Here is a 14,402-nt window from a genome sequence, read left to right as displayed (position 1 = left end):
TAAACTCCCCTTTGTTTCTGAGCCAGGAGTCTTGGGTCTTCCACCAGCAACCATGAAAGGGCGGCAGGGTAGAATCTCACATGGTTCACAGCTCTTGACTGCCCGCCCCCTCCACATTTTACAGATGAGAAATCTGAAACCCAGGGAAGGGAAGGGACAGGCCTGATGAGTAGCAGCGCTAACACGAGGTCTCATGTTTCCCTGACACCCAGCCCAGTGCTCACTCCTTGCCTCCATCTCAGGACCCCTGCAGGCCTCCGAAGGACATTAAGACATTCCCTTGCTTTCCTTGGGCCTTACCTTTCACGCTACATCTGAAGGTTTGACTGACCACTCCAGTATTATTCTCCTTCTCTGCTGGCCATTGATAGACGTAGACTGTGGTTCTGGAAGACCCGGCATCGAGCACGATTCCATACTGAATAAAAGGGGGGAGGGACAGTCAGAGATAGGCTCTCTGAGGACCCCTTTTCCCAGGGGGCCACTGAGAACCCTGAGTCCTCCCAAGAGCTTAGCCTACACTGCTTCATTATGTAGGAGCTAACCAAGAAGAAAAAACTGTATTCTCCAAACCAACTTTGTCTCCATGGACTCTGGATGGAGGGGTGGTTGGGGAGGTGGGTCAGGTGTTCTAGCCATGGTTCTCAGCCTTGGCTTCACATTAGAATTACTTGGGGAGCTTTTGAAACTCCCAAAGCCAAGGCTGCACCCGAGACCCATTAAATCAGAATCTCTGTCAGGAGACCCAGGCACCAACAGTTTTTAAAGCTCCCTTGGTGATTCCAGTATGCAGCCAAGGCTGAAGATGAGTACCCCAAGGATCTTGCATGCAAAGACAGCCTCCTGATTCCTCCTCATCCTGACTCTGCCGGAGGGGGTCTGGTGGGGGGAGGGAGAAGGAAGGGTCAGAAGCCACCTGGGTCTCAGAAGAAAATGAATAGTCACTCACCTGCCACCCTCTATTCTCTAAACTTCCAGGCCTATCAGCCTGGGAATAAACAACCAAAAGGAAACCATAGGTAGGAAGTGCTCACAGGGGAGAGACACACTGATATCTGCATCGGCCTTCAGAATGAAAGAATTCATACTTATGGAGGAAATAACCAAAATACAAACGAATGTTGACATATTATCCCACTTTGATGACACATATGTGAACAAATGGACAGGAGGGTACTGCCAGCCACCTTGCCCAGCTTGAGGCAGGTACTGAGGAGCTTCGCTCGAAGGGGTGGCCCAGCCCAGGCCCTGGACCAGGCCTGCCAAGGAAGGAACATGCATTAGCAGCCCAAGGGCACTAGAATGAGTTATGGCTGACCTAGGTGGTCCAGTGGTTAAGACTATGCTTCCACTGCAGAGGGCACAGGTTTGATCCCTGGTGGGGGAACTAAGATCCTGAATGCCTGCAGTGTGGCCAGTAAATAAACAAATAAATAAATAAATATCATAAACATCTCTTCCTACCAGTAAAAATACTGACATCATGATTTTGAGACATTCATCACATTCACTGTAAGATGTACAGTAATTGATTTAACTAATCCCCTGTTTCTAAACTTTCTATCATAAACGCTTGCTTCATTTGAAATAGCAAATTAAAAAAATGTTACTCCAGCTTCTCCATTCTATTAAGACTGAACATCCTGTGTACATTGGTATTTGAACTTTAACAGCCTCTTTACCTCTCAGTTCTTCAGTCTGATGCGTGTTGCCTGGGATCCTGACATGACACCCCCCCCATAGAGAACAAAGGAGGCATTGTTCACAATCTGTTCCAGGCAGAGGCTTCTTGTGAGATTAAAGCACAGGTTGAAACTGAAGGAAACCAGGCACCCCAGAGGTCTGAGCCTCTGTATCAGGCTGCTCTCTTCCCTTCCCTCTGCTGCCGACCTGCTCACTACCCCTCCGCCAGCCCCTCCATGCCTGGTGCTGATAAAAGGAGAGAGAGAGCATAAGAGTGCAACTACTCCAGAGGGTGCCTGTCTGTCCCCACATCTTCTTTATTCCAACCCTTCATGAAGAATGCTGGAGACTGCTGGGCCAAGATCAGAAAGAAGGAAGAATGTCCATTCTCATTTGTAACTCCAGAAAAATGGCATACAGTTTTCACCAGAAAGGGCGGTAGCCAGAGACTTCACTCTGAGATTTGCAGGAGAAATTACGGCCCCTTGAGCACCTGCTGATGTGCTGACAGGGGCAGCCTTGAGGCCCAGTGTTACTTTGCACTGACACAGTCCACGCCCCCTCCCCCGCCCCCAACATCGTCGTTCACTGGCATTTTCAGAAATGAAATAATTGGTCTTTAATCAATTTTCAGAGCTCATTTGCCTAGATCAGTGCAGCTCAATGTGGTTCCATGGAGGGAGGGGGAAGGGAGGAATGAATTTCCTTCAGTTCAGCTAAGTGGGTAATGTTTGGATGAAAAGCAGTAAGTCACCTTCTGTTTAATGTAGTGTCAGAGAAAAAAAAAAAAAAAACACGGCCTGAGTGTGGAACTGAAGACACACTCAGTGGGTCGACCAAAAGGAAACAGTCTTCCATATGAACACCATGGTCCAAAACTCAAGGACTGTGTGAACTTCTTTTTTTTTTTTAATGAATTAATTTATTTTATTGACTGTGTTGGGTCTTTTTTTGCTGTGCGCAGGCTTTCTTTAGTTGCGGTGAGTGGGGGCTACTCTTCGTTGTGGTGCGTAGGCTCCTCATTGCCATAGCTTCTCTTGTTGCAGAGCACAGGCTCTAGGCGCGTGGGCTTCAGTAGTTGCAGCACATGGGCTCAATAGTTGTGGCTCACGGGCTCTAAAGTGCAGGCTCAATAGTTGTGGCGCACGGGCTTAGTTGCTCCGTGGCATGTGGGATCTTCCTGGAGCAGGGATCGAACCCGTGTCCCTTGCATTGGCAGGCGGATTCTCAATCACTGCACCACCTAGGAAGCCCCTGTGTGAACTTCTAACAAAAGCAAAAGGAAAGATCATAAGATCAGCTTTCTTAGGTGTGTGTTTTTTTTTTTTTTGGCACACGGGCTTAGTTGCTCCGTGGCATGTGGGATCTTCCTGGAGCAGGGATCGAACCCATGTCCTCTGCAGTGGCAGGCAGATTCTTAACCATTGCACCACCTAGGAAGCCAGGTGTGTTTTTTTTAATTAATTAAAGTAATTATTTTTTAATTTATTGTCTGCATTGGGTCTTGGTTGCTGTGCATGGGCTTTCTGTACTTGGGGGAGCGGGGGCTACTCTTCATTGTGGTGCACGGGCTTCTTATTGTGGTGGCTTCTCTTACTGTGGAGCACGGGCTCTAGGCACACGGGCTTCAGTAGTTGTGGCGCACGGGCTTAGCTGCTCTGTGGCATGTGGGATCTTCCCAGCCCTAGGCTCAAACCCATGTCCCCTGCATTGGCAGGTGGATTCTTAACCACTGTGCCACGAGGGAAGCGCCTAGATGTGAGGGACTGGGGATATTTCCACCATTGGCTAAGTTTTAATAGTTCCACTTTTACACTCAGATAAACCAAGGTCAGGTAAGACAAGAACTCAGATAAACCAAGGTTAGGTAAGCCAACGTTGGATTTAATAGTCAGATATCATGACCTTTCATGTGGATCTTGAGCAACATTCCAGGGCCCCTCAGATAGGCCACTGTGTAGCTGGCCCCTCAAAACCAACTGTCAGCTGCACACAAAGGCAAAACAAAGCTCAAGGTATGAAAACATAAACAATGAAAAAGCCTTTATATTCACTGGCCTCCACCTCCACACTACCCTACCCGCCCCTGGCACACATTGCAAAACAAAAGGAAAGGTCTCTGGACAGCCTGAGAAAAGCTGCATGTGGAATACCCCCTTCCAAGCTGTTATTCTGCTTCTGCTTCAACTGGCCCAGAACATCTGTCTTTTCTCACAGCTAACCCACTCAGTGAAGCAGAATGGGCCTTCTGAGCCAATATTCCAGTGTTATACAACTTTCTGTCCCCTATAACGGGGGCCTTACAGCAAGATTATGAGGAGATTGAAAATCCCCTCTCTGAGCTGTCTGCTAATTGCTGAGGGTATGTCTACTGGTCCTTCCAAACCTTGCCTAAGGCCAATGTTCTCTCCTCTCTTTTCTTTCTTCTTTGCCACATCTGTTGTTTCCAACCTGTGTAACCACGGGAAGCTATTTCCCTTCTGTTCCTCTGTTTTCTCATCTTCGAAGTGGGAATAATAATGTATCTACGGGAAACAGTCATTGAGGGTTCCCTGCCCACAAGCCCTCAGACCTTACCTCTGTGATGTCCACCCATGCACTTTCAACCTGCCTGAGGGCTGTCTCCATTGGCCAAGCCTACCCGAGCCCACAATATGCCAGAAATATTAGAGAGCTGATGTCCCCCAGGGAGCAGCCCTCAACCAATGACTAGTGGAAGCTGGCGTGTAAGTATGCCCTTGAGTGGGATGACTGTGAGGCAGGTGTTCTATACGCCCATGACAGAGGGTATCCCTGAGGTGAGATCTGCACTGGCTCCCAGAAATCCCTGGCAAGACAGCCCCAGCTGCCCACAGTGGTAACCTACTGGATAGCAGCCCCTCCACTGGCTGCCTTCCCTTCTGTCTCACTTCCCATCCCCCAGAGTGCTTCCTGGGATCACCCCCAGATGACCATCTTGCATGGGTGTCTTTGACCAGGGGAACCCCTCTGACATGATAGAACTAAACATGTGTGGTCTCCTCCTTCAACAGTGCCCTCCATACTGCTCTGGGACCCACTTTTCTCTACTCAGTTTACTCTTCAAGTCTTCTAATTCCTCCATATCCCTCCAGTTTGAATCTACCTCTCATCTCCCAAAACAACTGCCTTAACCAGCCCATCCCCCACTTTTAAAGGGCCTGAGGAAGAATCTTATAAATGAAGACTTCTGCCCTGCCCCATCCCCCCACCTGTGCTCTTCCCATCCCCAGGCAAATCCACAGAGTAAACAGCCTCATGCACCTATATGTTGACTGTACAAGGTGGACTAGCTCAGACCCCACACCCATGATCTGTATACTCTCCCTGCAAGCAGCTGCCCCTTTGTCACCCCTAAGACTAGTGGTGAGGTCTGCCTTCAGGGGGAGGCCCACACAGATCCTGGATTCTGGGGTCCCAGGCATCACAGCAGGTTTTAGAAAGGGAAGCATGACTCTTGGTGGGCACATTCCCTTGTCCCATGGAGAGATATACCTAGAGTGCAGCTAGAGCTGGTTCCTTTGATTTATTCGGTCTAAGGGTGGTACTGGAGTCTAAGAATAGTTACTGGGGTCTAAAAGTGATACCAGCCTTCCCCCCCAATTGGGGGGCACATCCCTCCTCCAATTCAGCACCTTCCTGCCTCTGTACCCATCCTCCCCTCCTTCTTTCCTGTGCAAAGGAGGACATGTTTTCCCATCAGAGGCCAATATCTCCTCCTGGGTTCCCTGTTCAGAGCTTAGGATCAAGGAACTGTGAGAATTAAGTGAAGAGAGCCCTGGCTGCGGGAAACAGGAGGGTCAGGGTTTCAGTTCCGGTCCTGCCATCCACCGGTCAAACCTATGTTTCCTCACTTGCAAAATGGTGGTGACAGTGCTTGTCCACCTTCCATAGTTGGCACAAGAATTCAGTGAGATAATTCAGGGAAAAATACTCAACTGAATAGCAATTTACAAAGTGTAAGGAGATGGTATTTCCCCTGGTTATAATCCTGATTTTATATAGTTTATAGAAGAAGACAGTGCCCGGAGCTTGGGAAAACAGCTTCTCTAGGCCTTAGCTAATGTCTTTGGACAACCAGATAATTTGTTTTCCTTTCACCATTGGACAGTCACATAAGGCTTTTTTTTTTTTTTTTAATTTATTCATGCTATTTATGGGGAGCTGAGATTCTTAAGTAAAATATCTTATAAAAAACTCAAATTCCATTATCTAAAGAAGATTTTAGGAAATTCCCTGGCAGTCTAGTGGTTAGGACTCAGTGTGCTCACTGCCAGGGCCAGGTTGGATCCCTGGTCAGGGAATTAAGATCCTACAAGCTGCACAGTGCGGCCAAAAAAAAAAAAAAAAAAAAAGGACAAATTAATTAATTAATTAATTAAAATAAGTAAATAAATAAAATAGAAAAGATTTTACTTTAATCCTTTAGAAAAGTGGACTCAGGATGGTAGATCAAACTCACCCATGGAACCAAGGCAATATCAGTTTCTTTTTTATCTTTTAAAAACTCCATTTCAAATATAGCCTTTAAACAGTCCCTAACAGCAGGAAGATGTAGAAAAGACTCTAAGGTCAAGGATCAATACTAAATGAGATTCAAATAACGTGACTCCTATGGCCCATGTCCAACTAAGAGAGGTTTTCATATTTTTAAAGACTCATAAGAAGACAGAAACAAAAGATTTGTAACAGAGACTATTAGTGACTCTCAAAGCCTAAAGTATGTCCTCTTTGGCCCTTTACAGAGGAAGCTTGCTGACTTCTACCCAAAACGGTTGAGGGACTCACTGACTCTCTTCGCCTTTCATCTGACAGTCCCTCATGGGATCACCTCTTATCACCCTTCTAGCCAAGACAGAAGGGAGACATACAATTCTCAGCCTACCAGAGACCATCCATTTGGGGATGGGTTTATCAAGGGCTGAGAGAGGCCTCTGGAACTTGGCATAGGTCCTGAGAAATTGTTCGGGGGGAAGAGTCAGAGGGATCATGGCATACTTCTAGACTAAAGAGAGGGAGCACAACACAGCTCAAGAAGACCTTGCAGGTCCTTGATTTTCTTTACACAGGCTAGGCCAGAAGAAGAGCCTGGGTGTCCTGGTCTCCACTCATGAGCAGGTGTGTGTCATCTGGGGGAACTGACAAGCTGGTAAATCTTTGGTAGCCATCTATAATTCTTGGCTACAGGGTCTAGCTTTGTTTCCAACAGTCAGGAGTCAAAGCAAGACCACACAGTCCTAGGAGAAGGTGTCACTACTATCAATCTATCACCTCATATATCACAAACCCAGCATGTCCAGTCTTTCTCCCTGGGGTCTTACCCCACCTTTCCCTGGCTCCAGCTGGAGGTAAGGGGCAAGAATTCCCTTCATACTCATGGCTTTAGAATCACTGATGTCAGAACCCATTTCTCCCCTTCGATGCCAACTTCTTCACACCTACCTTCAGTCCTGGATAGAGAATCTCTTTCTGGTGGATCTGGATGAGTGTGACAGCCACAAGCACCACAACGCTCAAAAGCAAGACCACCAGCGTGATGATGGCTGGCGTTCGGGAGAGGGCCTTGAGGCCTAAAATGGGGAGACCCAGAAGACACATGAGGGGGGATAGAGAACAGGGCTCTGGCCTTCTTTGTAGAATCTGTGGGCTGGGTGTGTAACTGCACGCACAAGTCACTTCCTCTGGCTTTAGTGAGACCTACACTTTTAGAGCAGCAACTGGGCTCAACACCCATTTATCTTTCCTCCAAAGAGTGGAATAAACCAGTGTTTGTGGGCAGGGTATGTGTGGTTTAGTTCTCTGGTATTTCCCAAAGTGTGTTAGGTATATTACTGGTCGTCCCGGAGATGATTTACAATAACATTTGTTTCGATGTAGATTTGAAAACGATGGGTTTTCTATTAAAGCGCATAATATAATATTTCATTTAAAAATAATCTTAGATCGCTTCCATGTCCTGGCTATTGTAAATAGTGCTGCAATAACTAAATGCCCATCAACAAATGAATGGATACAGAAGATGTGGCATATATATACAATGGAATATTACTCAGCTATAAAAAGGGATGAGATGGAGCTATATGTAATGAGGTGGATAGAACTACAATCTGTCATACAGAGTGAAGTAAGTCAGAAAGAGAAGGACAAATATTGTATGCTAACTCACATATACGGAATCTAAAAATGGCACTGATGAACTCAGTGACAAGAACAAGGATGTAGATACAGAGAATGGACTGGAGAACTCGAGGTATGGGAGGGGGTGGGGGGTGAAGGGGAAACTGAGACGAAGCGAGAGAGTAGCACAGACATATATATACTACCAACTGTAAAATAGTCAGTGGGAAGTTATTGTATAACAAAGGGAGTCCAACTCGAGGATGGAAGATGCCTTAGAGGACTGGGGCGGGGAGGGTGGGGGGGACTCGAGGGGGGGGAGTCAAGGAAGGGAGGGAATACGGGGATATGTGTATAAAAACAGATGATTGAACCTGGTGTACCCCCCAAAAAATAAATAAATAAATTTAAAAAAAAAATCTTAGATCAATAAGAAGAAATTCATATTGTATTTCAGATATAATCAATGATTATAAAGTTCAGCACATGGTGACTTATTGTCAAGCAAATAGTAACACGTTTGAATTTCTAAGATATGTGGGTTCCCAAGAAGAATTCAACCTCAGTCATTTTTCCTGTGTCTATTGTAAAGGCATATAAATTTCCTCCATTTATAAAATTTATAAAAAATTTCCTGTGTCTACACCTTCACAAACGAACAGTAACTAGACCCTAATCCACGTGTTCCCTCCGAAAGGGGTCATATAATCTCTGGCTATTTGTATTTTAATCATAGCATGTAAACTATATCTACCCATTTAAAAGAAAAAGAAAAATAGTAGCATATGAATAGTCTTCAACTAAATATATAGCTTCTGAATAAAGATAATTATATAATTATATGCACTATATAATAATATATAATGTATCATAATGGACTATTTCTACTTATTAACTTTAAACTAATATTTCTTAACTAGATGATTATGAGCAAATATTTACTTGGGTCTTAACAAACCAGTGGGCTAGTGAAAATTTCATAAAGTAGCAAATATATTTATTTTTAAAAGAAAGGAAGAAACTTTCTGAAATGATTCCATTTATGTGAAGTTCTAAAACAGGCAAGTGACAGAAATCAGAATAGTGATTGTATGGGGGTTTGGGGCAAGAGTCCACTGGGAAGGAATATCTGGGCACTTTCTGGGGTAATGGAAATGCTCTTACATCTTAATAGGATTGTGGGGTATATGAGTATGTGTATATTTCAAAATTTTTCCAAGTTTCCAAAGTCCTTTGGATAAAACTGAAAATCAGAGCAAACCAGCTCCTTAGGTACAATTTCCCTCAGAAAAAAAAAAAGAGATTCTTATAAATTGTCCCTATTCTGAAAACATAATCCTTTCAGAAGGCAAGAATACCCAGTTTAGAGACATAACTTAAGATCTATCCATTTCACTGTATATAAACTATACCTAAATTTTAAAAAGATAAAAAGACATTTAATTAAAATATTGACTAAATAAAAGTCTTAGTAGAACTATTATACCATGAACATAAATAGTGACACTCAAATGGCTGAAATATGATAAACACTAGCATAACAGGAAAATCACTGAATTCAGAGAATCCAAATATGTCTCTCACCAATTGGGTATTTAAATGTAAATTAATTAAAATTAAATAAAAATTTAAAACTCAGTTCCTCAGTTTCACTAGCCACATTCCAAGTGTTCAGTAACCAAAAGTGGTTACCATATTGGATGGTGTAGCTACAGAACATTTCTACCATCACAGAAAGTTCTATTGAACAGCAATGGGGTAGATCCTGTCCTATTCCAGAACATCTGCTTTTAGATTATCATAACCTATGCTTTACTACTCTGCCATTATTTCTAGGAGACATTTTCTTGGAAGAAAAAAAAAAGCATGTGTATACTATCAGATGGAGTTAGATTCAGCCTCAATATCCAATCATATCACAATACTCACTACTTGGGGAGGCCAGTCATGCAGTGGGTCTCAATAGCTCAGAACAGCTAACTCTTACCATCTCATCTGATTCCCCTGCAGTAGAGATGTGCTGCCACAGACACTTTCTGATGTCATAGGTGGTCATGTTAACACCTTAATTCTCCTACCTTGTTACTGGGAGTGAACTGGAGGGGAACTTGTCAGTATTTATCAAAATTGCAAACGCATATACCATCTGCCTCACAATCCCACGTTTAGGAATTAATTCCACAGAACTAGCCCTAAATGTGTTGAATGACTTGTACACCAAGTTACTCACTGTAGAATTGTTTGTCATAGCACCTGGAGGGAGGCCAGCCACTGTGGAGTTAACCTTCAGAGCCTCTAAAGGGGTCCTGGATCACCTTTCTGTGATTCCAGATCAAAGGATATGACCCAGACAGAAACCGGTTTATCCACAGAGGCAAATTTTTGCATCAACTGTTAAACAATGCATATGCCAGTGTCCGTTACAGTTTAAGGGATCCCCCCCCCGCCCCGCAACAAGACAAGGTAAAGGTTTAACCTGCCAAGTTAAATCTGTCCTTTGAAAGGAATGTAGCAAGTTAGTCTTCACATATATGGGTTAAAATTTCAAAGTGTTTTGAATACCCAATTTAGGGGCACTGTTAAAGAACATCTGTCCACGAGGCGGGAGTGGGGGTGATATGTAAGCAGTCTCCTGACCACAGCCACGAGGCTGGCCTCCTAAGTCCTCTGTGCTTCAGCAGTTTTCAGGTAAAAAGCTATGATTACCTTAAGCAAACCCTTTCCCCAGCAGAAAAGCCTATCACAAAGCAAAATGGACTAGACCAGGTCTCATTCATTTAGGGAACGTAGCCTAGAGCTGTGCTGTCATTAGTGGACAAACACTGTAATTACCAGGTGCCTCCGCAGAGTGGAGAGGCCAGACCCTTCTGGGCTTCCACATGAGCAACTGCAGAATGTGCTCCAGAGGCAGGCAGGCAGGGAAAGCTTGGGAGTGTGTGTGTGTGTGTGTGTTTGTGTGTGTGTGTGTGTGAGTGTGTGTGTGTGAGCATCAGCGGTAACAACGCTGACCCATGGTGGGGGTGGGGGTGGGGGTGGGGGGGATGAGGTAGGCGGCGTGCCAGCAACAACACTTGGATGGAAAGAGCGGCGAGCTCCAAGTACTTTACAATTCATTGCAAAATCAACAATATTCTAAAGCGGACCTTATGCACAGTTGGGTAAGGGAAACCACAAGGGCCAAATTAATGGATTATGCAAACCGGAAAAACCGTTTAAGCGCAACAAGCATGTTAGTCCTTGTTTTGTGTCGCTTTGACGGAAAGAATTACTTTTGTCTGTGGAATGCCGGTGGTGAAAGCCCGGTGAGCGACTGAGTCTCACACCAAAGAGGTTAAACCGTCATTTGCTGGGGACATAGATGAAGAGCTGTGGGCTGAAGCTCGGATTTTCCGGTGATGTGACAAAATCACACTTGCTGCCTGCTGAGCGATACTAACCTGCTTGCTCACAAGGTTGGCGGGTCAGCACCGTGAACATCTCTCTTTCCAGCTGCAGGTGAAAGAACACAGAATGACAGCGCTTCCGTGGCCCCTGACTTAGGAAGTTCCAAACACTTGCACCGTGTTAAAACACAAACCCATCTCACTTCTTCCAAAGGAAAACCTCCTGGGGGACAGATGAACCTAGAACTTTCGAGACAGACCCAAAACTGGGCTTACATTCTAGGGTCAATCTTCCCCGCCCCCGCCCTCCATGCAAGGAAAGGAAGAAGAACGGGTTTGCTGAAATTTTAAACTCAAAAAAATTTCGAAGAAGTCAAGCTTCTCTTGCAGATTTTCCCACCTGTACATACCTCTGGGTGTACGAATTTTCCACCTATTATTAACTTTCACAGGCTGAGGAAGGGCTGGCTGTTCAAAGCACACCAGCAAGGGAGGTTTCTGTGTGTGTTCGCGGCCCGCGAGCCCGAGGTCGCCCTTTCAAGACCCAGGACGGGTATCTGTGGTTCCTGGCTGGCGACCATTGCAAGAGGATGTCGGGCTCTCGGCATCCAGCGCCCCAGAACCTGGGAGGCCCCAGGCTGGGCTGCGTCTCCACACAGCCAAGGCATCCAAGCGCCCAGGGCATCTCCGGACCCGAAGAAGCGCTCGGTGAAGACGCGTCCACCTCTCTGGGCACAGCAGGGACCACCTCCCTACCGCCCGAGGATGTGGGGCTCGCGTCCTTCGGTCCCTCCCTCCGGCCCCCTGCGGAATCCGATTCCGTTTCCTTCCCTCCCAGATCTCAGCCTCACGAAGCTTCCAGCTCCTTCCGCGGTGGCTCGGACACGGGGTCCTCTGTCCTCACCTGTGCGCAGACGACCCGGGGAAGGCGACTGGTGCTGCCGCAGTGCCAGCGGGCGGCCAGAGAGCAGGAGGCTCCTGCGGAGGCGGGACGGGGCGGGACGGGGGCGGGGCTGCCGCGTCCGGGGCCCGCCCCCCCCCCGTCCAGGCCAAGCACCACTTTACCTTCCCTCTTCTAGTTCACCATCGCCCAAATTGGGGGCGGGGAGGGGCGGGAGGAGCGGCCAGGCCTTGGCGTTCCACCCGCCATCCCGCCCGGGTCTACCTGGGGAAGGTAGAGTGGGGGTGATGTCTTCTGCCTGCAGCCCTCTTAGATGTCGAGACCAGGAGCCCTTTCACCTTTTAGTCTCCTCTAGTGTTACTCCAAGCCTAACCTCATCTTTCTATGTGGTCGAGGTCAGTAAACACCTGTAATGTTGGGGATGAGGCAGGTAAGCAGACTGGTCCTTGGGTCACTTGGACCAGGAGAGCAAAGTAATACAGAGATGTTCCCTCTCAAATAGTTTAGCAGAACCGCCTTGACTATGCCCAGGGATACTCTCACTGGTTACTGAGCAATGCTGTCCCTCACTGCATTTTATGTGTGTGTCATTAGGCCAAAATTCAGGACAAGCACTGCTTGGAAGAGGCCAAATAGGAAAGATGACCAAAATGCAGCCATTCAGATACCCCAGGAGTCTGTTTTTGTGTTTGTTTGTTTGTTTGTTGTTTTTCAGGAGTCTGTTTTTAATGCAGCAGCAGGTAGCCTTGTGGCCCCTCTGAGTGACCCCCAAGGACTCTTGGAATGATCCCAGAAAGAGATATAAGCAGTTTTCTTCTTTCTTTCTTCCTTTTTCTTTTTCTTTCTTTCTTTCTTTCTTTTTCTTTCTTTCTTTCTTTCTTTCTTTCTTTCTTTCTTTCTTTCTTTCTTTCTTTCTTTCTCTTTCTTTCTTTCTTTCTTTCTTTCTTTCTTTCTTTCTTTCTTTCTCTTTCTTTCTTTCTTTCTTTCTTTTCTTTCTTTCTTAAAATATTTATTAATTTATTTGGCTGTGTCAGGTCTTAGCTGTGGCACACGGGATCGTCTTTGTGGCCTGTGGGATCTTTTTAGTTGTGGCATGCAGGATCTAGTTCCCTGAGCAGGGATTGAACCCTGGACCCCTGCATTGGCAGCACAGAGTCTTAACTACTGGACCACCAGGGAGATCCCATAAGCAGGCTTCTGTTGGATCCTCCCTCTTTGTGGCTCCTGAATGTCTGGAGGGACTGCTAAGGCCCCAACTTTGTCCTTGGGAGCTGGGCCCTGTGCATCACTAGGTTTCTGTCCTGTGCAGGTAGGGCCAAAGCTTTCACGAGGCAAGAGGGCCTTCAGAGAACAATGCCCCTGTTTTGAGACCTCTTGAGTCCAGAGAGGAGAGCCCCAAGCTGAGTGTGCATATATGTGAGCACATACTCACACACACAGGCATGCAAGAGCAGCAGTCACTCATCCCAAGTTTGATGGACATAGACCCACAAACAGCTGCTGATGCTGCACTTAGTCCTGGGGTCAGTAACAGTGGCTCTAAGGGATGAATGGCTGACCTTAACATCCCCAGTGGTTTCCCAGGAGCTGAGAAGAGTTCCCTGGGCTAAGGGGCCTTGAAATTCAGTTGGTGCAGTTCATACTTTGAGTGCTCTCCTCAATCTACAGCCCCTGGAATTGTGAGCACCCACTTCCTTTGAGAGCCCAAATCTACTTTTGTCTTTCCAAACTTCCCTGAAACTCTGTTCCAGGCATTGTCTCACACTTCTTTGCAGCTCCCCAACTAGTCCTAGTCATTCAAAGGCCCTTCTTCATCAACTCTCCATGTGTAAACACACACACATACACACACACACATTTCCCCATCAACCCTCCACATGCAGGAATAAACACATATACGTACATATACAAACGTTTATGGTTTTTCCTAATTTTAAAATAATACAGATTTGCCTTACCAGGCATCAAACCATACTATAAAGCAACAGTAATTAAAACAGCCTGGTTTGGGCACAGGAATATGCCAAGAGATCCAAAAAACATGAGAGAGTTTGATATCAGACTGATTAATAGGTATGGGATATAGGATCTAGTATAACATCAAGAGAAAACTGAAAGAACATATTATCCAATAATTAGTGTTGAAACCTCTACTTTTCACATTTTGAAACAAATCCCAATTACTCATCAGACATGAAAATAGATTTTTTTTGTAGGTTAAAGTTTTGAGTGTAAAAAGGATGTAATATACTAAGAAAATAGAGGAGGACATTTTTATGATCCTTGGGAAGGAACAGCCT

At 45.8% G+C, this 14,402-nt stretch overlaps 1 protein-coding gene across 2 annotated transcripts in view; it reads right to left on the bottom strand.

Annotated features, from left to right (window-relative positions):
- Positions 1-12,179, bottom strand: part of ENTPD3 (ectonucleoside triphosphate diphosphohydrolase 3) — a 31,553-nt gene extending 19,374 nt beyond the window's left edge. Inside the window, exons 1-4 of one of the 2 annotated variants that reach the window (XM_057706768.1) lie at positions 12,106-12,179; positions 11,256-11,307; positions 7,144-7,271; positions 301-418 (exon numbers count right to left, since the gene is read on the bottom strand). In XM_057706768.1, coding sequence (XP_057562751.1) covers positions 301-418; positions 7,144-7,271; positions 11,256-11,295 — 286 coding nt within the window. In that variant the 5' untranslated portion in view covers positions 11,296-11,307; positions 12,106-12,179. Of the gene's footprint in view, positions 1-300; positions 419-7,143; positions 7,272-11,255; positions 11,308-11,611; positions 11,636-12,105 lie in introns of those variants that run through there. The other variant, XM_057706769.1, reaches the window with a different exon arrangement.
- Positions 12,180-14,402: the final 2,223 nt, after the last annotated feature.

This window comes from Hippopotamus amphibius, chromosome 13, assembly GCF_030028045.1.
Source record: "Hippopotamus amphibius kiboko isolate mHipAmp2 chromosome 13, mHipAmp2.hap2, whole genome shotgun sequence".
NCBI lineage: Eukaryota > Metazoa > Chordata > Mammalia > Artiodactyla > Hippopotamidae > Hippopotamus > Hippopotamus amphibius.
Note: the sequence above shows the minus strand (reverse complement) of the source record. Positions and strands in the feature narration are given on the sequence as shown.